Here is a 24840-nt window from a genome sequence, read left to right as displayed (position 1 = left end):
AGAGACAGAGAGACAGAGAGACAGAGAGACAGAAACAGGGAGACAGAGAGGTAAACTTTGCAAAGAGGTGGCTTGAGTTACATGATCCTGGTCACACACCATTCTTTAGCCTCCAAGGCCATTCAGGAAGATGTTGGCACCATGTGGGTCCCATACCTCCACATGGGCAATACCAACACCAGTACCTCATGGTCAGGTGAAGAATCATAGAAGAGTGAGACCCTTTGGAGGTTGGTGGTCACTGAAGGGGCGTGCACTGAAGGGGGCATCTGCACAGGGACAGCATAGTCTTAAAGATGCCTGTACTTGGAGCTCATAGGCGCCCTCTACTGATGAGAGAACTTGCAGGGGTCCTAGCCAGCTTCTCACCTCCACGCTGGGACAGAGCCCTGCTCAGAGTCCGTGTTGGGATTCATCTTCTTAGCACAGCCTTGGTTACCAGTGTACAGCATGTCCCGGGTTTGATTCTTGTCCCCGGAGCCTTTCTGTTTCTGACTGTTTCTGTTCTGACTTTGGCTCCAGTGTTGCAGGTGTACCAAGTCATGGGTCCACAGATTACTACACACCTTGTCATTGCTGCAGATCGGGTCCCATGCTGATGTCGGAACATTAACACCCATACAGCCCTGCAAAGTCCTTATTTCACAGAGAAGGAAACTGAGGCAGCAAGACCAAGAAACATGCCAGATGACACAGTAAATGGCAGACAGATCTGAGCTCAAAACCAGACCCCCAGACTGCAGAGCTGAAGCTCCTGAACCTCTTCCACAACAGGAATATTGAACGTTCTGGAGTCTGTGAGCTGTGTGCCTCAGGTTAAAGTTAGGGGCCTGATTATTTTTCAAACAATCTCCATAGTGTTATCAACAAAGTGAGCCTCTGAAATTTGAGGTCTTGTTAGCTCTCTTCCTGACCTCTGTGAGTGACTTCAGTCATTCAAATGCCACAGTAGCTTAGAGTGAAGCTCATCACTTCTTCACACCAGCATCTTCTGGAGCAGGTCCCAGGCCCCGTGTGTTCCGGATCATAGGGGCTCATACTTTTTCTACTAAGGGGACCAGAGAACCGCATCTGTGCCATCAGACCTAGAGAGGGACAAGTGGGGCTTTCAGAGCTAAAGCAGAGGGTGGACGTGAGGGTGGTCAAGGGAAGAGCAGTGACGTCGGGCTCCCTCTGCCTTCTGTTCTTTCCTGTGCTCCCCGGAGGGCCCTATGAGAGAGCTACATGGAGTGGCCATGGGGCTCTGGGAGGTACCGAGCATTCAAGGTGAGCATCTACGGGGCAGGTGCTGACCCCTAGACCATTCTGTGGCCATCTCTATAGGAGAATTCAGGGTCAAACTGCTCTGTCTTGTCTGCTTGGTAAGGGTGAGAGGAGTAATAATGTCAGGTCTGCTACAGGGAGGACAACAGTGTCCAGAACACTGTGACCGCTTCCATTTGTCTGTCTCTCTGCAGGTGGACAACCCCTTCAGCTCAGGGAGCCCTTCCAGAGGACTCTTCTCCAGGGGTGCCCAACCTCGGCCCTCCAGCCCTGTGTCTGCTCCCATGAGGCCCAAGACAAGCCCTGGCTCTCCCAAAACTGTGTTCCCATTCTCCTACCAGGAGTCCCCTCCGCGCTCCCCACGCCGCATGAGCTTCAGCGGGATCTTCCGTTCCTCATCCAAAGAGTCTTCACCCAACTCCAACCCGTCTACCTCACCCGGAGGCATCAGGTTCTTCTCACGTTCCAGAAAAAGTAAGACATTGATGCTTTGGTTTCAGGTGGGTGCTGGGCTGCAAGGAACCTGCTCTATGGTCACTCAGCCAAGTGGCATCAGAGCCACAAGGTGGCTGCTGGTGACTCGGTGATGAGTGCTTGCGTGTGTGTTGACCTCCAGTTCCACCTGTCACTTTCTACCCTCATTAATCCTTCCATGGGGTAAACTAGAAACTTCCTAAGAGTCACAGTCTGACTTGTAAGGACAAACACTCACCACCAGCACTCAAGGTAGACCTGAGCCTGGGGTTGGCATGCTGCCTTGTATGGGCCTAGCTCCTGGGGATGATTTGGATCTGGGCATATTGATTCTGTTTATGGGAGATCCTGAGTTTTTCTATTGGTGCTTTGTGTACCTAGGAATGGAAGGTGGGATAGATTGGCTGGAAAAACATAAAGGAAATGTTTGTACTGGAGAGAAAAGATCACATCAACTCTTAAGTTATTTGTGGTCTGAAGATAAGTGATTGTCACTTGAGTGCCACTCACCATAATATGAAATGTTGAAGCCAATTGCTACATAAAGGGGCATCTTAGTTACTTTTCTGTAGTGATGATAAAATCTCTGACAAAAGGCAACTTAAGGAGAAAGAGTTTCATTTTGGCTCACAGTCCATCATGAGGGGGAAGACATGGTGGCAGGAGTGGGAGGTTGGCTGGTCACCCTGCCTCCACACTCAGGAAGCAGAGACTGAACAGGAAGTGGGGTTAGGTTATAAAACGTCAAGCCCCTCCGCCTTGTCAACTTCCTCCAGTGAGGCTCCACCTCCTAAAGGTTCCATAACTTTCCCAAACCAGCTCCACAGCTAGGGACCAAGTATTCAAACGTGTGAGCCTGTAGAGGCTTTTCAAACTCACACTGCAAGGAGCTTATTTCCTCTCTGTCTCTGTCTTCTCTTCCCGGTTTTGTTTTGCTTTGTTTTTCCTGCTAGTTTAGAACAGTTGCATTTGGGAAGATGATGAATGGAAAAGGAACTTGCCCTTGAGCATCAGAGGTCAAGGGCCTTCCTTTCCCTCTGGGTTGTGTTTGCCTGTAGGAGTCATGTCTGTCTGGCAAGCCAGCTGGAGAAAGTATGGAATCTCAGTCTTCCCGAGTTCCTTTTCTTTACTGTTTGTGTATTTGTGTCATCTGTGGGATATTTGTCCTAGTACCCCAAAAGCCATCTTCCCAGAATGCCAGCTCTTCTGCCTCCCATGAACCTGTAACACGTGAACTATAACATGCTGTACATACAAGAACATCCTGTGCCACATGATAGCAGTCCTTGAGGCCAGCTAGGGAAGGCCACTGTCCATCTACAGTGTCCAGTCAGGAGCAGAATGTACCCCCTCTAGTGCTGAAATGGTCTAGCATCCTCAGATGGCTGGACCACACCCTGAAATTCTTACATACAGCAGTCCCTCAGTATCTACAGTGGATTGGTTCTAGGACTCACTGTGGACTCTAAACCCTGAGCATGCTCAAATCCCTCAAACAAAACAACGCAGCACTTACATAAACCTATGCAGTCCTCCTGTATACTTTAAGTCACCTCTGGATTATTTATAAAACCTGGCACTATGTACGTGCTGTGCGAATAGCTGGGACACATCTGTAAATATGTCATGCCATTGTCTAGGGAGCAATGACAAGAAAGAGTTTGGGGTTCGAGAGATGGCTCAGCAGGTAAAGGCTCTTGCTGTCAGCAAGACTACCTGAGTTCCATCCTCAGAACCCACATAAAGACGGGGGGAAAGAACTGACTCCACAGAGTTGTCCTCTGACCTCCACTTGTGCACCACAGCGTGTGTGCTCCCACCCCATCCTTCACACAGATGCAATTTTTTTTTTTTTTTGGTTTTTTGAACCAGAGTCTTCCTATAGTACCAGTTGGCCTGGAGCTCACTCTGTAGACCAGGCTGGCCTCAGTGTCATAGAGATCAACCTGCCTCTGTCTCCCAAGTGCTGGGATTAAAAGCATGTACTACCACACCTGGCTTATTTGTTTGTTTGTTTATTTATTTATTTATTTATTTATTTTTATGTGTATGATTGTTATGCCTGCATGTGTATGAGTGCAACCAAGTTGTACAATGCCCTAGGAGGACAGAAGAGAGAATCAGATCCTCTGGAACTGAAGTTATGGATGATTGTGACCTACAATGTAGGTGCTGGGAACTGAACCAAGTCCTCTGGAAGAGCAGCTAGTGCTCAAGAGGCTGTCAGATCCCCTGGAACTGGAGTTACGGACAGTTGTTAGCTGCCATGTGGATGCTGGGATTTGAACCCAGGTCTTCTGCAAGAACAACCAGTGTTCTTAACCACTGAGCCATCTCTCCAGCCCCTGGCTTTTTTTTGATGCAATTTAAAAAAAAATAGTTTTGTTCTGTGGTTGGTTGCATCCACAGATATGGAACCCACAGATAAAGAGGGTCAGCAGAATTTGAACTAACTCTGAAGCCCAGGCAGGCTTTAAACTTGCAACCCTCCTGCCTCATCCTTCTGAGTAGCTGGAATTGCAGGTCTGTGCCACCAGGCCTGCCTTAAAAGATAAATATACCTCGAGAGAATGAACTTTGAGGCAGCAGCATGGCACCGATTGGAGGTGGTAGGTGTTGTCTGGGAACAGAGGACAGAGGTCATAGCGGGGACAGCTAAGGGCTATGCTCCTGGTCAAGTTCTGGCAGGGGACGTTTGGTGTGGCAGAGCTAGAGGAATTCGAGTGAATGAGACACATGTGATGTCCCCTAGTTATGTGATTGGGGCAGACCTGAGGGACTTAAGTGGAGTCAACAGAAGTATTCATGTGTGTGTGTATTCCATCTGTGTATACATATCTGGCACAGGAATGTGTGTACTCCGTGCCTACAGCCTGAGCTCCGGGCAGTTTGTGAGCTTTGCAAGCCTCGACTTCAGTTTGTCCCAAGTCAGTAAAGCAGACAGCTGCCAGCAGCAGCATGGGGCTGGGTTACATGTACCTTGTAGGGCCCACCTTATAGGATGTGCAGGTAACTGGGTACCTGACACCCCACCATGGAGGTAGGCATTCATTGGATGGGGTCTCAGACGTGGACCATGGGCCATGCTACCAGCCTCCCAGGAAGGACCAAGGGCCATGCTTCCTCCTCCAGTTTAGTCTAGAAGGCCTTTACGTGTTCAGGGCAGGCATGGCTTGTCAAGGCTCCTCTTTCCCATCTGCCGGGCAGACATGGACCTAGGAAGAGCTATGGAATGGCCCTGGGCTATTCAGGATAATTGATGAGGCTGTGTGAGGGATTGACTTTATCCAAGAAGCTCTCTGTGGGACGAGGAATAGATTTACCAGATTGTTTTCCCCAGGGCTGTTGCTCGTGTTGTTGCCCTTGAACCCCATGCCTAGCTCCTGGGCATTCCCCATAAGCAGGCAACCTGCCCTAACCCTCTGGTCCACTAAGGACCAAAGTACAGATCTGGAGCCAGATGGAGCCTGCAGCGGAAGTCTGCCTGACCTCTCTACTTGCTTCTGTTGTACCTGGTGTGAGGTTGACTGGAGGGTAGACAATTTATCTGCTTTTCCCAACACTGAAAACCTATTCCTGGATCAAAGTACCCAGACAACGTTTGCTCCCTACTGGCCCAGATTCGTTTCGTGGAGTAGAGGTGCTTTGTGGTAACAGTCCCATGATACCCACTGTGTCCATCACAGGGATGTCAAGAGGACGTTGCTCATTATACATGGTCCTGGGTGGACTTCCCCGTCTGCTCTCTGTACCAAGAATAGCTGTACTGATCAGCTGGCCCACTTTCATCTAGAGTGGACAGTAATCATATAACGGCCCAGTTTTCATGTCTGTGCTGCCTGTTAGAAGTCTTTGACCCAAATTTGTCCAAAAGGCTCTTGGGATGTGAAATGCCATATTTCTGAAGCTGTGTTTTAGTCCCATCCCTGCACTGTCACCCTATTGTTTTTGTTTTGTTGTTTTTGAATTGAGATCTTCCTATGATGCCCAGGTTGGCCTCCAACTTGGGGTATAGTCCAGGCTAGCCTCCAACTCACAGGCATTATGCAATTCCTGATGCTGGAATTATAGTAAAGTGCTACAGCACCCAGCTACCCTCCTGCTTGTTAAGTAAGGAAGACAGTTTATTGGGAGGATTGGAGGTATTTGTAGATTTAAAAGATTTGAGAATAAGCTGGGCATGGTAGCATATGCCTTTAGTCCCAGCACTCCGGAGGCAGAGGCAGGGGTATCTCCGTGAGTTCCAGGCCAGCTGGGGCTACAGAGAGGCCCTGTCTCAAAAAAGACAAATAAACAAAGAAACAAACAAAGATTTGCGAATACTCCAAGAAGGAAAGGAATCTTGCTGGCTGGGGGGAGGGGGGGAGCGCTGTGTGTGTACTTTCTATTTGATACAAAATATCCCTTGGCTTTATGTCTAGGCTACACTTCTCAAGTCCTTGTTTCAGTGTATCTGATTAGCAAAGTGAGAATCCCCAAGTCACTGAGTGATGGCCAGCGCTGGGAGTTCTACAGCCAAATGGCCAGGAACCTGAGTGGGGAGGGGGAGTTCAAGACAGGAAGCTCAGTTGACAGCCTAACCAGTTATGACTACCACCTTCCTCTTCCTCTTCCTCCTCCTCCTCCTCCTCCTCCTACTCCTCCTCTTCCTCCTCCCCCTCTCTTTGTCTCTCTCTCTGTCTCTCTTTCTCTCCCTGTGTACACAAAGATGCCTTCCTCAAACCTGGTCCAATGATCCAACATAGAGTTATAAGTGTGTAATGCTTCCCCTGTGGGAGGTGACCTAGTGCCATTCCCACCCCACAGCAATCAGAAGGCTGTGGCTATGACTTGATCACATCTTCTGAGGCCTCAGTCTCAAGTTCTGTGTCTGCATTCTGTTTCTACCCTAGGACTTAAGTGCACGTGATAACTGTTGAAACAAAAAGGGTTTTGGTTTTGGTTTGTTGAGGCAGGGTATTGGGCAGTATTCTCTAGAAGAACAGAACCAATGGGGTGTGTGTGTGTGTGTATTAGAAGAGTGGATAAATTAGATTGGCTCACACAATAGGGGTTAGGTAGTCCAGCAATGGCTGTCTACATACTTAGTAAAGACCTCACTGCTAACCAGTCTAAGGAGCTGGATGCCTCAGCGCCTGGTGCTGACGGCCTGGAGCTCCTTTGAGGAGTAACTGTGACATGGTCCACATTGGAAGGCTGACAAGGCTAGAGTCTGAAGTCATCAGAGGTTGATGGCAGCAAAGATGGGCACACTCAGGAAGGAAAAGCAAAGGCAAGCAAGCAGCAGTTTTCCTTGGACTGCTTGCAGGTGCCCACTTTAGGCAGGTCATCCCCTCTGTGAGTCCTCTGAAAACACCCTCGTAGGTGTGCCATAGGTGTGTTTTCTGGGTGACTCTAATCCTGTCAAGTTGGCAATCCAGACCAACCATCACACACGCACACACACACACACACACACACACACACATACACACACACAAATACACACACACTTCCAATTTACTGTATAGGTAAGGTTGGCCTTGAATTCCTCCTGAGTGGTGGGATTACAGCGAGCATTACCTCGCCTGGCAGAATCTAAAGTTTGAACAGGCTCCAAGGTGGTGCAGACATACCGCTTGATCAACATTGGTTTCTATTATCAAAAGTAAGAGGGAAACAGAATTGTGGTCACTGCCTTTCTTTTCTTCTTCTTCTTCTTTTTTTTTTTTTGTTTTGTCTTTTGCTTTTTGAGACAGTGTCTTCCTGTAATCCCAGTTGGCCTTGAACTCACTATGTAGACCAGGCTGGCCTCGATCTCACAGAGATCTTCCTGTCTTTGCCTCACAAATACTGGAATTAAAGGCATGAGCCACCTTGCCTGGCTCATCACTGCCATTTTTAATTATTTAAAAAATTAATTGTATTCATTTGTAGTTTATGTGTATGAGTGTTGTGCCCTCATATGCATAAGTGCACTATGTTCGTACAATGACTGCAGAGGCCACAAGAAGGCATTGGATCCCCTAGAACTGGAGTTACAGATGGTTGTGAGCTGCTTTGTGAGTGCTGGGAACTGAACCCAGGTCCTCTACAAGAGCGGCCAGTGCTGCCATCTCTCCAGTCTCCTGGTCACTGTCATTATAGAAAGGAAACTAAGTAAGGAAAAGAAGTCATTCCAGGCTTTAGGCACTGAAAACAGGAGAGGGAATAGGGATGGAAGCCACAGTTCTAGACTCTCTAGGGTTCTTGAGTCCAGCAGGGGACCCCAGGCTGGCCAGGGCTCTCATCCTTCATCTCCCTGGGTGCTCATGTCCTGGAAGGCCTGTGGTTTCTGCCAATGCGCACCTCTGTCCTCCGGTGCAGAGCAATGTCTGAGATTTTCCTCAGTCTCTTCCCAGCCTGCCATGTAGTAGCAAGCTGGGCACTCCTTTTGTAAATGAAGCCTGTGGTGGAGGTTAATGAACCCAATAGATCTTATGTGGAACAGACTCCCATAGCCAAAGACACATTAACAAGAGCAAAACAAGAGCTGTGATCAGGTGTATTTCATTATGCGTGGGAGACACCTAGGAATGAGTTCTCAGGTGGCTTCAGATTCCGACCCACTCAGCACTTTCAGTAGACATTGGTGAGCTTGAAGAGGGTGGAAGGGACTTTGCCTCAGTACAGGTGGGAAGGGGGAGGGATGCAAAGAACCCACACACAAGAGCGTTGAGGTCCATCTGGTGTCGTCTCCAGGCCCTGAGCGTCTACCACTACCTTCCCTGGTGACTTATGTTCTCCCTGGCAGAGTGTAGACAGGTGCCTTGTTGTGAATCTGTCCTGCTTGGAGGAAAGTGGAGGGAGGAGCAAGCTCTCCTGTGCCCCAGTCTCAAATACCATCAGCTAAGAGATCCTTTGCATTCTGGGGAGGCCCAGTCTGCTCTCCCAGCTTCCCTGGATGCAGCCCCACCCACCTGTGGGTCTCCACAGCCTCCTCCCCACTGCACCATATACGGAGAGCCCATTGTCCACTGCCGTGAGTTTAAGGCCAGCCTGGCCTACAAAGCAAAACCTCGTCTCAAACAAACAAGCAAAACTAATGTTTCCCATGCAGTGAGGCCTGGCCTTGAGGACAGTTTAGTTCCATGTTATTAAGCTCCGTTCCCTGATCATAGATGATAATCGTAAGTCATGCCTTCTGTGCATGTCCTAAGGGCACTGTGTGCAGGAATTCTCGCAGTCATCATTGCAACACTATGAAACATGTTACTTTGTCAGAACAGAAGCTGAGGGTTAGGCTGCTGACTGAAATCCACACAGCTTGCAAGTGTCAGAGCCTTGAACTCAGGTGGGCTAGCTCCACATCCACTCTTAACCCATATGCAGGCCTCTGCTTTAATAGACTTAAGGCTTTGAGTTAAAATGGAGAGAAAGGCACATTCACAGAAGGCCAAGTGTACTGAATGCATTTTCAGCTTAGAATCTTTTCAATCTGCAGCAGACTTTTGGTGGCCTGCCTCACGGTGAGTTGAAGGGCATCTGTGCATGTCCTAGGTTAGGTCTATAAACGGGAAACACGAATGCTAAGCTGGAATTGAATGTTGCATTTTTGTAGGTCTACCACGATAGTGCACAAAAATACTTCAAGCCAGGCAAACGGTGACCCAATGAAAAAATGAAGGCCTCTCCTGTGGCAGCCTTGTGTGTACCACACGGGTTCAAGGAGTCAGACGCAGACAGCATGGACACACATGGGACACTGGGCACTCAAGCTCTGGACCAGGGTTCTGGAAGTGTCCTAGTTTCCTTTGTGTGGCTGTGATAAAACACTGACTGAAAGCAACTTAGGTGAAGGGTTTCTTTGGCTGACACTTGCAGGCCACAGTCCATCACTGAGGGAAGCCAGGACAGGAACCTCAAGCCAGGAACCGTGGAGGAACACTGCTTGCTGGCTCACTCTCTGCTTGCTCTAAGGTTCATCCTTATACAGCCCAAGACCACCTGCCCAGCGAATGCTGCCACCCACAGTGGGCTGGGCCCTTCCACATCAGTTAACAACCAGACAGTCCTCCACAGACCTGCCAACCCACCGGCCAATCTGATCTGAGAAATACCTCAACTGAGGATTCCTTCTGTGGTGACTCCAGGCTGCGTCAAGCTGATGTGAACCCAGGACAGGAGGGAAGAATTTCAGCTTACCAACCAACCACTCATATGCTAGTGGAAATCACTAGCGCCTAAGAAACAGAAGGCCATGTCATCTTTGGAAACAACCTAGATACTTGGAGCAGGGCAGGGCAGGGGGGATGATGCCCTGGCTTGATTTTCACAATAGCAAACATGAGATTATAGCCTTCAGCAGGGCTTGAATCTTAAGTAATGATGTCTCAGAAAATGGTCTTCACGACATCCTGCTTCTGCAGTGCCTGGTGCTGAAGGGAAGGATCTCTTCACTGGGGCTCAAGAGCACAGACCCCTACCATGCCAGCAGACCGCATCCCCAACTTCAGCTCCAGGTCAGGGACTTGGGACCTGAGCCAGTATTTCCTTGAGCCCGGCTGACATATCTGCAGCACATGTGTTATTTGTGGGTCTGTCCACAAGAACAAAACTCCTCAGAAAGCCTGCAGGAAGGCAGTCAGAGCCCTCTCCCCTGCCAGCACCTTTATGCTTGGCAGCCGGCAGGGGCGATGCACTAGGCAGGCAGGTGAGAAGCTCACCATGTCAGCCTCCCACCCCCTCCATGTGAGAAGTTGGGCCTACTCGTTTCAAGGTTCAAGGCTCAGTCTCCACCCAGATGCAGCAGCAGCAGAGCCAAGTACCTTCTTGATTCATATATGAGTCACCTGGGCCACTACTCCAAGTACCACAAGCTGAGAAACTTAGAAATGTATGTCCTCACCTTCTGGAGGCACTAAACCTGGCTTTGATGTCAGCAGGAACATCTTGGTCCGTGTATGGCCGAGGAGAGACTGTGTCTCAGGCCCTTGCTAAGCTTCTGGTCAACCCATGACTTCAATCTCTGATATGGTTTGAATCTGAAATGTCCCCCTACAGGCTCGGGTTTTGAGTACTTACTCCCCAGGTGGTGGTGCCCCTTGGGAAGGCTGTGGAACCTTAGTTGGGAGAAGATCACTAAGGATGGGTTTTAAGGTGATAGCCCAGCCCTGGCCCCAGATGCTCCCTGCTTCCTGATCTGTAATGATGTGAGAAGCCCCCTCTACAAGCTCCTATCTCCATGAACTCCACCACAGGCCTTCCCCACCATGATTGATCAAAACCTTTCTGAAACCATGAGTCAGAATAAATCTCTCCCCCCTTAATTTGTTTTTGTCAGATACTGTGGTCCCAGCAGAAAAAAGTAGCCAATATACTCAGCCTCTGTTGTCACATGGTCCCCTCCTCCCCACCACAACCACTGCTACATCCATGCAAGCGTTTCTTCTTCTCTTAAAAGGACACCAGTCACATGAGATAGAGGGCCTATCCCACTCTAAGATAACCTCACCTTAGGTGTTTACATCTATACTGACCCTATTTCCAAATAAGCTCACATCTGAGGTTCTTGAAAGGATGTGAATTTGGGGGACCCCATTCAGGCCAGTGCCATTCGTGGCCACCCAGCCGTACCAGAGGTTTCTAAGCGAGCTCTTCCGAGATTTTACTTTTGTCTCTGTTGCATGGTTTGTTCTCACCACTTCCACCTGGCACAATTTCTTGTTTCTCTTTTGTTGCTGTTACTTGTTTGGGGACTTTTATTGGCTCTTGAACAGAGCTTCAATATGTAGCCCAGTCCATGAGCCTCCTGCCTCGGCCTCCTGAGTGCTGGGGTTACAGGCATGCATACTCGGGCCTGTCTCCTGTTTCCATTAAATGCTGAAAAACCTGTGGGAAGCTGGTTAGCCAAATGCTGCCAGCATAGCCTGAGAGTGGGACACTGTGGCTTACTGGTCACCACAGTAGGGGAGCAGTCCCCCCACAGAGCTTTGATGGCATCTTGGAGATGGGCTCAGAACGTGTTAGACCTCCAAGTTTGATGAAAAGTGGGTCTTTCAAGGTGGGACTGGATTAGAATTGAATAAAAATCACAAGATAATAGCCCAGGACTGGAGGAAGAACAGGGCTGGGGTGGAGAGGGAGTCAGGGTGTGCAGTGTAAGGAGGCCTGGCACAGGTGTCAGCCCACTGACCCACCAGAGAGCGTAGAGAAGCAACCATTTCTGATAAGACAGCAACGACAGGCTGGAGAGGTGACTCAGTGGAAGAGGGCACTTGCTGTTCTTCCAGAGGACTTGAGTTTGGTTCCCAGGACCCACACTGGGCAGCTCACAGCCACCTGCAACTCCAGCTCCAGGGGATTCAGTGCCCCTTTCTGGCCTCTGCAGATCTCTCTACACACATGGTGCGCGCTCACACACACACACCACACACACACACACACGAATAAAACATTTAAAGACAGCAGTAACAGCCAGGCCAATGTAGACAATGCTGTGTGGTTTGGGTTCTCAGCATCCTGGCTGAATGAGGAGGTACATGGTTTGGGTTCTCTATAAACTTGGGCATCATAACCCTTTGGGAAAAGTCTTCTAAGCCTTCTCCAACCAAGGCCACAGAGGCTCAGCCAGCAGAGCACAGCTGTCTTCCAACCCCCTAGCCCCAGCAGAAGAGAACTTATACCTAACCTGAAAGTCCTTCCTCAGGATTTCCACCTTCTCCTGGAAGTGAATCCAGTACAGGGCTGTGGGAGGCCCATGGGGTCCACCCTGAGCTGTTTCAAGGGCGAGCAGAGGTGTGGAGATCAGCCCCACCCACCACTAGCCCAGGCAGGTGGTTTCCAGCTGTTCAGCCTCAGACCTTCCTCTTCTGGGACACATGTGTCCTGTGTCCCAGAAGAGAGCCACCTTGCTTCCTATTCCAGGTCATGTGCCTTCCCCTGCAATGGAACTCTCCCGTCAATTCTGGGAAATGCAGACACTAGCTGGGTCTGAAAGAGCAAATGACTTCTAAGCAGAAGTCAACCCCTGTGTCCAGACAAAATGTCCCCACTTTAACCAGACAGGGAAAGAGAACAGCTGGAGTGGAGGCCTCTGCTATGGAGCCCTGTTGGGTGGGAGGTGGGACAGGGAGAGGGCCTCTGAGGAGGTGTCCCTGTGTCCTACTGACAGAAGTAAGAGCAGCCCTAAGAGAGTCGAATATAAGCCTTGAGGCTTGTTTCTTACAGGGCATAAAACAGGCAGATGTGTGACAGGAGGATGGACAAGATAAATGGACATTTTCAGTGTTTGGTTTTAGTGTGAACTCCTCCAAGGCTTATAGGCTAATAGGGAAAGGGGATGAGAAGGGACTCACAGGCATACGAGGACAGAGCTGTCACTGCCACAGCTTGTGCCCGTCCCATCTCTGGGTGCTTTGTTCTATGTTAGGGTGCTGGGTTAATTTGCTTTTGGAGATGCCTCTGGCTTATCTTTCCTGGAGCCATCCACCGGTTCCCCCCTGGGCTATTGAGAGAACTGTTCTGTGTGCACGTGTCTGACCCGTTTGATCTAGGAGAACATTCCTTAAGATAGCACCCATGTTCTTCTTACACCACTCAAGTGTCCCAGCTCCCAGTGAAGGCTTGAGTTCATTCCCAGCAATGCTGCAAGACAGCTGCCGAGCCCTGGCACAGAAGGCAAGAGGCTTGTTCCAGATCACCAAGTGTGTTAGTTACCTCTTCCATCACTGTGACCAAACACATGACAGAAACAGCTTAAGGGAAGAAGGTTTGTTCAGGCTCAGTTTCTGAGTGTTCAGCCTATCGTGGTGGGGAGGAAGAGGAGGAGCAGACCTGTTTACACCCTGGTGGGGCAGGAAGCAGGTTGTGCCTGACTGGCTTTTTCCTTTCACCTCTTTATTCTCTCTGTACTCCCAGCCCATAGGACAGCACCAGCCACACTCCCCTCAGTTAATCCTCTCTGGAAACCCCCTTAAAGACACACCTAGGGGTGTGCCACCCCATCCCCTAGATGTTGCTCAATCCCATCAGGTTGTCAGAAAAGCTTAACTACCACACAAAGCTTGGTAGTGGCAGTTGGTGTGTGTCATCTAGTCCTCTCCAAACAAGCAGGTGCTCAGCAAAGCTGGCCACTCTCCCACAGGTCCTGGAGTTTGCTCCTGGGAAGCAGTGAACTGCTTGTCCTAGCTTTCAAAGCGCTGACCTGATTGAAATAACACTGTGTCCTCAGTGCTGGCTCCTTTGTGGGGCCCCCGATAAGCTACATGCAGTCTTTTGTGTGCCCATCTCTGCTCCACAGGCTTAACCATGTGCTCTGCAGTGTGGTGAACACACGTCAGTACATGACGCCTCCTGCATCCATGGCCTACTGCCAAGTCGTTTCCCACCCAGCAGCTGGACCACTGGCTGTGCCACCCTCTGCTGCAGGAATGCATTCCTCCCAACGTCTCTCCTCCTGTCCTGGACCCTAAAGTCCATCGCATCTACCAATGTGCACGGCATGTCCCTTACCACAGGTGGTGACAGACTGACAGCTTGTGGACAGCTGCCGTTCCTGCTTCCTCATAACAGCCCGGCTTTATTAGGACACCAAGGAAGCACAGGGTGGAGCCGGTCTGATCCAGTTACAGTGCCCTCTTCCGTGGGCCAGGGACCCGCTTCTGAGTGAGAACAGGAAAAATTGGCTGGGCTTTTAAAGAAAAGATGCCTCTTTCTAACAAAGAACATGAGGGTGAACCCCCATTCCTGCCTCTGAGCTGTGGAAACATGATTTCTAGAACACAGGACAAAGGCCAACGCACAAAATAGCTATGCCAAAAGTGGGCAAGATGATTCTCAGTGGGGTTTGTATCTTGAAGCTAACTGCCTGCTAACTTTTCATTACATTTAATAATGAGCCTCTTACTCTCCAGTCTCCTTGGAGTCGTGGAATTCTGTATACAGAATCATCAAGCCATCAGAGCAGATTCTCCCATCTTGCCCCAGGTGACCGGTGGACAAGGCAGTGGATAGACTTTTCCAGACTCTAGGCTGGAGAGGCAGAGTGGAGCATGGGAGTACAAACTTTCATTCCTTCCACACACCAAAGAAAAATAAAGTGTGGTTAAAGACTGGATGCTGAGGCAGGGGCTGTTCCGTATAAGATGGCACAGGCGTCTTCTCTGACAAGGAGACTGGACAGGGCTGGTGCAGGTGGAGCTCAGGAGGCCAAGGATGTGCCCAGGGCAATTGGCAAACTCCTAGGTATATGTGATGTTGTCAGTTGGGCAACATGTGGAGACCAGAGGTCTTCCTTGGTTATTGTTTCTTGGGTGTTTTCTGTCTTGTTTCCTGACACAGGGTCCCTTGTTGGCTTAGAACTGACTGGGTAGGCTGGGCTGGCTGGGCCAGCGATTCTCCTGTCTCCTCCCTCCCCATGCTGGGGTTACAAGCATGGCATGTGGAGTTTTTGCTGGGTTCTGGGTATCAAACTCAGGTCTTCATGCTTGTACAGCAGGCACATTATCAACTTAGATGTCTCCCCAGCCCTAAAACGTTTATCTTTGACAGGTTTTCCTGTATTCTGCGGTGGTTTGAGGACCTCTGTGGGATGTCTTGCGCTGTATTAAGCCTCCCCCACATTCAAGACAATATGGCCTTAATATTGATCTACTTTCGACCTTTATTTTCTGAAAAAATGATGACATCTGATTTGAGAATTTGGGATGAGAGGAAATGGCTGGGTCCGGTTGTCCAGGGCCACAGCCTTGAATGCAGGTTCAGCAAGTAGGCTTTGTGGCCTAGTGGCCGCTAGAGGGCAACATAGCCTCACATGCTGATCCTTGGGCCTGAGCTGCTAGTCCTGCCCAGGGAAAAGGAGGAGGAACCAGCCCTGTCTATGTTCTCTCTGCAAAATGAGGCTGCAAAGCAGATGCACACCTGCCCAGGCCGTTTCAGGGAGGGTCGTCTGACATTCAGTGCGTATGTCACAAGACCTTGCAAATACTGGACAGCTGGGGAGACCACAGAGAACAAGCTTGTCCCTGCCATCTTGAAAGGGCAGATGGGAAATATGTACCCTACCAAATATTCTGTATCAAATATCATGAAGGAAATCTAGGGCCCAGGCTTCCAGGGGTGCTGCTACATGTAGGAAAATCAGCACCAGCCTCTCCAATGGCAACGGATGGGATGGGCAGAGAGGGCCCAGAGGATGGCTGCAATGATGATGCCCAGCAGGGGAATGGCAATGTGTTTGTTTTCTGTCTGTCCTCTGAGCCCTCAGGGAGAAGCTCGGTGTGGCCAGGCCTGAGTGGGGCAGGAGCAAGCCAAGCTACAGGTGAGGTCAGAGGTCAGTGGGGCTTTCCAGGTGGGGTAGGGAGTTCCAGTCTTTACATGAGTGACTGGGGAAGCCATCAGATATTGGCCAGAGGAACGACTTGTACTTTAGAGGAATTGATCTGTCTGGCTATGGCTCAGGGTAAATATGGTAGGGCTGCAAGTGTGAGGACTAGCTGGGCACCACCGAACTAGACCTGGGCATCAAAGCAATGGTGTCCGTCTTCCTGGGGCACCTCCCTCCAGGCCTGCCTTCTCTGGAAATCCTTATACGACTGATTGCCTTGAGCAGTCAGAGCTGGGAACAGCAGTTACTGCCAGTAGCTTGGCACCATGTGTTGCCTTGGCTTTTGAATAATTTATTTATTAGTTTAATTATATGTGTATGACTGTATAGCCTGCATATGTATAAGTGCACCCATCGTCGTGCAGTGCCCTCGGAGGTCAGAAGAGGGCGTCGGATCCCCTGGAACTGGAGTTACGGATGGTAGCTGGTGCTCTAACCATGGAGCCAACTCTCTAGCCCGCCTGTGTTGCCTTGTGACAGGCTTCTGTTGCTCTTCCGTGTCTCTGGAAACTGTACATTGAGCTCTTTGCATGCTTGCCTCTACTTCTCCCAGTTCTACAGTCCACAGGTCCTCGTCCTACCCATCCTTGGCAGTGCACCAATGACCACCCTCATGGGAAGAGCTGTGACATCTCTACGCTGAGTATGTGCCCAACACACAAGGGGAAGCTACTGTAACTCGGGAGAGAAGGCTGGCTTTCATCCGCAATTGGGTCTCCTTATTCTGTCTTCTGGGCTCCCTGGGCTCCTGAGTCTCCGAATTCTAGTCCCTTTATTCTTTTCCCTTCTCTTACAGATCAAAAAGATTCTAGCAAAGATATTTAGACTAAGATGACTTTATAGAAGTCAAAGTCTCCGTAAACTTTCATTATTTAACTAAGAAGAAATGTCTAGCATGAAAACCAGACATGAACAGACCCTTTCAGAAAAGCAGTTGTCTTATCAGAACCCTGTGATTGTGCAGTAAGAGGTTCTTGTGAAGTGAGATAAAGTGGCATTGGACCAGCTCCCTACCCCCCAACTGAACAGTATATTGCCTCGTGTCTGAATGGGCAATGGATCACACCTAGTGACTGCTGCTGGTGGAACTGGCCCCACTGGGCATTGAGACATTATCTTTGTTCTACAAGGAAAAAAAGGAATCAAAAATCACTGACCTGGATGGCCGGCTCCTCTGATTACACCAAAGGCTACTCCAGGTCATGACCACAGACCTGTTAGGACACATAGAAAGTTGCAGTAGTGAAAGCACACCAGACTTTGGGCAATTTGTATCCACCTAAGGATGGAAATTTCAAGCACCAAGCCTGGACATGAAACCGTGCCTGCCCTGCAGTGTGGGTTTGGAAACGTTTGACTTCAGTCTGCAGTAGGGAATACATCTGGGGAAGGGGGAGATAGACGGTTGTGGTGCAAGCTTCAGGACCTGACTTCAATCCCCAGAACCCATACAAAAAGGCTGTGTGTGTGGCATGTACTTGTAATCCCAAGACTGTGGAGACAGCAATGGGGGAGGATCCCTGGGGCTCACTGGCCAACCAGCCTAGTCTAACTGGTGAGGTCCAGGTTCAATGAACGACCCTGTCTCAAAAACCAGGATGAATAGGCAACTGAGGTTGTTCTCTGGCCTCCACATACAAGTGCACACAAGTAAACCTACACACCATGCCCCCCTCCCCACGCACACATAAGAAGTACATTCAGGGTTGCCACTCTGTACATTCTGTTTTCATGAAACAGTGTTTCCCCAGTCCATGTCTTCTATCATCTCTATTCTTTTAGCGTGCTTTAGCAGATCCACAGGGCTGATTTTTATGACCCGGGGGGCAGGAATGATTGCAGTCTGGAAAATACCACCCTTGATGGTCAGCGAAGCGGGGATGACTTTGGAATGCCTGCAGAGCAGTCTGGTGAGGGTGTGGACAGTCAGCTGGGTGGAGGGACGGACTCGCATTCTGGCCAGAGACATAGAAGGGTACCATCCCAACTCGGGTTCCAAGCCTAGCTCACAGCCATGACCGAGGTCATGTGTACTTTGAATGTCCAAAGGAATTTCATTTTCTGTTTGTAGCAAAATTAGAACACTCCAGTTCCTACCAGGAAAGCCTCTGTCCCTGGAACTGGTAGCTAGACTTTGCCCCGTCCTGCCAGTCTGGATCTTTATCAGAGTGTGTGCCATGAGAGCTTTTGAAATGCGAATGAGCTTGCAGAGGAGTTTATTTAACTTGTAAAACTTCAGGCCCTTTCACACTATCGAGGCCTTGGATCTCAGACAGCCCTTCCTTTATAGCCCAGCAACCAGAGTTTATTTTTCCAATAAAAGTCTGTTTTCCCATAAAACTGAAGGTTTTGTACTGTGTGGGGAAGAATGAACTCCAGCTTTTAAGGCTTCAATTTGGAGTCTCCAAGTCTACAATTTACATGCCAAGGGCTTCCTGGGGCTAAGGGTGCTCTGCCCCATCTTGCCCCACAGAACAAACACAGGGCAGTGGGGCAGCCTGTGTGGATCAATGGGCCATTGTGCCTAAATATAGAGCAGGAGCCAAAGCTCCAGGGCGAGTTTGCTTCTCCAGGCCTGAGGTCTAGCACTACAGTTGATCACTCCTCAGACTGCCCAGATGACTCTCTGTCACCTTTTTCCAAGGATACCTTCTGTGTCCAGTGCCAGTCAGGGTCCTTTGGGGAGGTGGAGCCACTGTGTACTGCAAACAGACAGACTTAGTCAGGCTAGGATGGTTGTAATTATGTGGTCCTGTGGTTGCAAGAGAAAGGGAGAGCCTCCACACCCGGGAGAGCCTCCACACCCACGAGAGCCTGGGAGGTGGCCCAGAGATTAGAAACAATGTTCTTCTACTCTGGGCTGGAGAGTTGAAAAAAGAAGACAGTATGGAGGGGTCGGGGCACCCCAAGGAGGCTGGAGCATGAGCAAAGGCATGCTGCCCGCTTGGTCTGTGATCACTTGTTTAGTTAGTACTATGGGACGTCACTGTGGGCCCTCAATTTGGCTACTTTTGCCATTAGCCTTCAGAGGATTCCACTGGGCCTGTGACACTGGTGCTGATGCTGGAGAGGAAGAGAAGTGGTGTCACTAGCCTTCCTGAAGTACAAAGTACAGCAGGAGGAAGAACCTGAGGAGAGGAAGCTCACAGTGCGGGGAGAGGCAGAGAGGGGACTCTGGCTCTGCAGTAACACGGGGCATGCGTGTTCCCTTGGTGGAGACGTTTTAGGAAAGAACATGGTGCTTTTCCAAGAAGTTGCACTGCAGTCAGAAGAGCATGTTATATACTCCAGCAGGAAGCCGGGCTACCTCTCCTCCCACAGCCCCCTGTGGTGGGAGCACTACCTCGGTCTCCACAAGGACCCTCCCTCTAGGCAACCACAGGGGCTGCCACCTCACTTCAGGTATCTGCTTCATACCACAGTAGCCATGGCAGGGGCGGGGGGAGGGGCTTGAACACAGGTGGGAATTGAATTAGTGAGGGGAGGGGGCTGTATGTACCACTGAGAAAAGACAGGCATGCATGCAGGCAGGCACATGGAGGACACATAAACAGGACACACAGACACAGGCACATGTACACATAAACAGGATATGCAGACACACAGAGACACACAGACATGCAGAGACACACACAGACACACACACAGCTCCCAAGGGTAGACCAACACCCTTAGTCTATCCACAGATGTTACCAGAAAGCAGAGTTTTAGCATGAGTTTTCCCTGTGCCCAGCAAAACAAGATTTGCTCTGGCTGGCCCGTTCCCTGGGCACAGCTCCCTCACTGGAGGCCACAGCTCACCCGCCCTGGCCCAGCCACCTCCCTGGGACTTGTGCTTACTGGCTACAGCTGGAGCTTTCCGGATCACGGCAGCTGGCAGGTCTGCAAGCCTTCTGAAAAATGTGACTCATCGAGCCTGTCCACAAAGAAAGGAAAAGTATGTTTGGCATCCGAGTTTCCTGAAAAGTTCAGCCATTGCATGGCACAGTTATGTGGCTTGGCACCCAGTGCGCTTGTGGGAAGGCACCCTCTGGTGGCCAACCATGCACCTGTCCCCTGGAAGGAGCAGGTGTCTCTGCTAGCCCAGGCTGGGCTGTGAGTGTTGGGGTGATTATAATTGTTTGAGAGAAGCCAGAGAAAAACTCTGGGGGATCTCCTGTGCCATGGTGGTGACTCACAGGGACTTCTCACCCTTCAAGATCTGCCTGAGACAGTAACAAAGTTGCTGGTCCTGACCTCCTGATGATTCAGTTCCTTTGAGGCGAAGTTCTCAGGTAGCCTAGGCTGATCCCTAACTCATTATGTAGCAGAGGATGACCTTGAACTTCTGATCCTCCTGTGTCTACCTCCCGAGTGCTGGGATTCGGATGCTTTATGTGGTGCTGGGCATTGAACCCGAGGCCTCCTGCGTGTGCAAACTACCAAAAGAGCTGCATCCCCAGCCCCTTTCAGTTCCTTCTGAAAAGTAACATTTTGGTTTTGACAATTTCAAACTTAGGAAAAGAAAAAAAAAAACTTAAGGTGGACAGTGATCAAGGAAGACTCCCTCCACACACATGAGAACATGCATGTGCACACTTTGTACGCATAAAAACGTCCATTCTAAAGGGTTCTTGTGTGCCCTCACCCGATTCCCCAAAGCTAACATTGCTTCACGTTTGCTTAGATCCAAGCTCTGTCTGTCTCTTCCCACCCCTTCTCATGTAGTGTGTGTCTAGACGGACTCTGGGCCACTGAGAATAAGTCACAAGATAGCATCCCCCATACCTCCAAAGGCTTCATGAAAACAAGGTAGCTACAGTGTAGCTGTCCAGGAGACTGCCGTTAACACTGTGATTGCTGAGCTTCAGGCTTTGCTTACATTCAGCAAATTGTCTCAGTGATGCCATTTGGAAGAAAAGCGCCCCAGACGTGACTGCTGCGGTGGCCCTTTTCCATTCCCCAGCCCCACACAGCCCCGCCACCTGTCTCATCCCCCACGACTTAAGCACTTGCCCAGCACGCAAGCCGCAGGCCAGCTATTGTGTAGCTGCCCTCACTTTGGGTGTGCCCAACCTTTCCTCATGATCAGGTTCAGGGTCAGCTCTTGGCAGGCTAGTCACAGACCCGCAGCCCTGTGCCCAGGCCTCACAGCAGGGAGCCCGTGACTGCCCCGGTGCCTTCCCGCTCACACCAGCCTTGGTGACCGGCTGGGGGCTGTCTGGACAGCAATGCCCTCTGCTTCCATAAAGTGCCACTTCCCCTCTGTGATAAGGCAGGGTTGCTCAGGCAGCTAGTTTAGAACGTTGTGGAAACACTGGTTTTCTTATCCAACTTTCACTTGCTGCTTTTAGCAGTGGTCAGTGGTTCTTGCCTGAATTAGGACTGTGATGGGGCCAAGGAGTGATGTTCTAATTTATCACTAAGTCCACACTGGCTGCTTGGAAGGGTTCCATCTCAGGAAAAGATCTGCCATCTTCCCTGTGTATGTATGTGTGTTTGCATTCATGCAGGTATGCATGGATATACATGTGTATGTCTGTACATATGTGTATATGTATGCATGTGTATATGTGTGTCCGTATAAGTGTGCATGTGTGTATGCATGTGTGCGTGTATGTATATATGTATGTGAGTGTGTGTTATGTGTGTATGCATGTATATGTGCGTGTGCATGTGAGTCTGTCTGTGTGCATGTATGTGTATGCATACAGGTATATGTATGCATGTATATGTATGTTTGTGACCAGGTGTTATGTGTGTATGCATGTATATGTGCATGTGTATATGTGTACATGTGCATGTATGTGTATGCGTTCATGCATGTGTATGAATGTGTCTGTGTGCGTGTGTTTATATATGTGTGTATATATGCATGTATGTGTATGTGAGTATATATGTATGTATATATGTGTGTGTCCAGATTCGTGCATTTATATTTTGGCCAGTGGGTTAGCATTTTCCATTGACAGATATGACATTCAGGTTGTCTGAGATGTGGCTAGCAGGAGCCTCTTCAAGTGGCCCCCATGTCCTTTGGCTGTCCCTGCTGTGTTGTAAGCACTGCCTGAATTTCTAGCTTATCTTACACTTCCCTTGTCCCAGCCCTGGAATGAGCCACTTCTCCAAGTGGCCCTTGTTACTGTTGGTGACAAACGGCATTTAGAATAAGACCCTGGTCCTGAGTGTGCTCTCTGCATAGCTTCCAGGGCCTCTGAGCAGTGAACTAGGAACTCAGTGCTTATAAGCAGGTGGGCAGCTGAGTAAAGAAACCTGCTCCCACAGCAGAGTACTATGTAGCTGTAAAAAATACAACATTGCACCAAGATGGCCGGAGAGATGAACAGACAGCTGTGCGGAGATGGCAGGACTGCGTGAGCACACTCACCTCCATTAGAAACCAGATGAGGGGAGAGTATTCTTGCAGTTTTCTCTGGTATTTCTAGGTGTAATTTCATTTTTATTGTAGTAAAATACACATATCATGTAACTTACTACCTGTACCATTTTAAAGCATATTGTTGCCTGGCATCAAATGTACCCCAACATTGCACAGTCCTCACCGCTCTCTAGTTCCGGGGCTGCTTCATCAGTGGGTTAGCGTTCTGTCACTGTGACAAAGTGCCTGAGGCAGATAACTTAATGGAGGAAAGATGTATTTGGGTTAATGGCTTCCGAGCTTTCTGCCCCCGTGGCTTGGCCCTGTTGCTCTGGGGCCTGAGGTGAGGAAGAACATCTGGGTTACACAGTAGTTCTACGTTGAACTTACTGAGGAAAGGCCAGGCAGTCTTGCAGAGTGGTGCACCGTGCATGTGGTTGCAGTATGTGGCAGTGGAGGCGTCTCAGCTCATGGCACCCTCAGTAGAGGCAGAGAGAGGAGCTGAGGTCCCCATATCCCCTTCTATGGCAAGCCATCAGTGATTGTTCTCCCATGAGACTCCACTTCCCACTAGTGTCGCACACTGGGCGCCAAGCCAGTAGCACACAAACCTTTAAGGAGATTTATGCTCCAAACCACTGATCACCCCAGCACCCAGCAGTTCCCATCCTCCACTCCTGGCGCCTGGCAAGCACCAGCTCATCTTTTGTCTCTTTGGACTTTTTATGAACATGGAATCATACAACATGTGGCCTTTGGACTGGATTCTCTGACTTTTTTTGTTTGGACATTGTAACCTGTACCATGTATCATGACTTTGTGCTGTTCATGGTTGGATAATATTCCCCTGTATAGATATACCATACTGTATTTACCCCTTCATCCACGATGGATGTTAGGTTGCTTCTGCCTTTTGGATTTTGTGACTAGCACTGCTATGAATATTTGTGTGCAGGTTGCTTGAATACTTGTTTTTTTTCTGTTATTTTGTAGATAACTAAAAGTAGAATTTCTGTATTTTATAGTAATTCATTATTTAACTTACTTAGAATGGCCAAGCAGCTTTCCCCGGTGGACACACCATTTTATGTTGTCAGGAGCAGCATATTAAGGTTCCCGTTTTTCCACCTCCTTGTCGATGGTAATTTTCCACATTGCTGAAGCATAGGCAGTTCATCGTGGCTGGGATTTCCACTTCCCTTTTCCAGCACACCTGTCGCCCTGTTGATCTTTGAAGAGGTGTCTCGTGACGTCCCCTGCCAATTCTTTTCATTTAAGATTATTTATTTATATGTATGTGTATCGTGTGTGCCTGTGTGAGTTTATGTGCACCACATGCTTGCAGGTGCTCCTGGAGGCCAGAAGAGGGCGTCTGATCTCCAGAAATGGAGTTGCAGGCAGTTGTGAGTTGCCCAGGGAACCAAACCCAGGTTCTCTGCAGAAGCAACAAGCACTCTTGACTGCTGAGCTATCTCTCCAACCCCTCCTGCCCTTTTTAATTGTGTTGTGTTTTTGTTTCTGATTTGTGGGGATTCTGGACACTGAACACTTAGCGGATATGTGACTTGCAAATATTTTCTGCTCTTGTATGCGCCATCTTCACTCTCTTGATAAAGTCCTTTGATGCGCAATATGTCTGGTTTAAAGACTGCCAAGTTTCGATGACCAAAACCACTTCAATGTATTGCTCCTCGGTGCCTGCTCTGTGTAGACATTTAAACTTGTTGAAATGAAGGAGGCGGATGCCAGTAATTACAGTGTGTTTCTCAGAGCTATGAGCTTAAGATAGAGATGGTGGTCCGGTGATTGCAGTGGAGCTCAGGGCAGGGACAGTGGGCACAACAGTCTCTGCAGCTTATGGGATGCCTCTAATACGGTCTCTTGGGATCCCTCTGAGACTCCCGAATGGGTTCAGCCTGTGTTAGGATCTGTGTCATAGGAGAAAATGTTGACGAACCATCTAAATGGCTGGAGATTGTAAGCCAACAACTGAACCCACATTGCTCTCAGAGGTCACATTGGCACGAGTCTGGACAGCCAGCCTCTCTACCTGCCATCTCATTGAAGGCCACCCTCGATTCAGGCCTCACACCTTGCCAAGGTTGGGGCTCATTCCCACCTTACTGTGTCACTTTAATCAGAATCGATGCTTGGCTTTGGCACCTCAGAGTCTGGCTTCTAGAAGCCATTGTGCCCTGTGGCCTTTTGAGCCCAGAATTCATCCTCTGGGCCACAAAGCAGCTGACTTTTGTACTTCCCACACTTGTTTAGGGGGTCTTTGGAGCCCTGGGCCTGATGTACCTTTAGAGACATCTTGACAAGTAGACGCCTGGTGTGATGGCTAATCCTGGATGTCAACTTGACTGGATCTGGGATTAACTGAAATGAAAGAGATCTTCTT

General features: G+C 49.5%; 1 protein-coding gene across 3 annotated transcripts in view; it reads left to right on the top strand.

Annotated features, from left to right (window-relative positions):
* Nucleotides 1-24840, top strand: part of Prkag2 (protein kinase AMP-activated non-catalytic subunit gamma 2) — a 303018-nt gene that overhangs the window by 93257 nt on the left and 184921 nt on the right. For all 3 annotated transcript variants that reach the window (XM_008847248.3, XM_008847250.3, XM_008847249.3), the window contains exon 3: nucleotides 1458-1737. In XM_008847248.3, coding sequence (XP_008845470.1) covers nucleotides 1458-1737 — 280 coding nt within the window. The remainder of the gene's footprint in view (nucleotides 1-1457; nucleotides 1738-24840) is intronic.

This window comes from Nannospalax galili, unplaced genomic scaffold, assembly GCF_000622305.1.
Source record: "Nannospalax galili isolate Female #2095 unplaced genomic scaffold, S.galili_v1.0 scaffold302, whole genome shotgun sequence".
In the NCBI taxonomy this organism is placed as follows: Eukaryota; Metazoa; Chordata; class Mammalia; order Rodentia; family Spalacidae; genus Nannospalax; species Nannospalax galili.
Note: the sequence above shows the minus strand (reverse complement) of the source record. Positions and strands in the feature narration are given on the sequence as shown.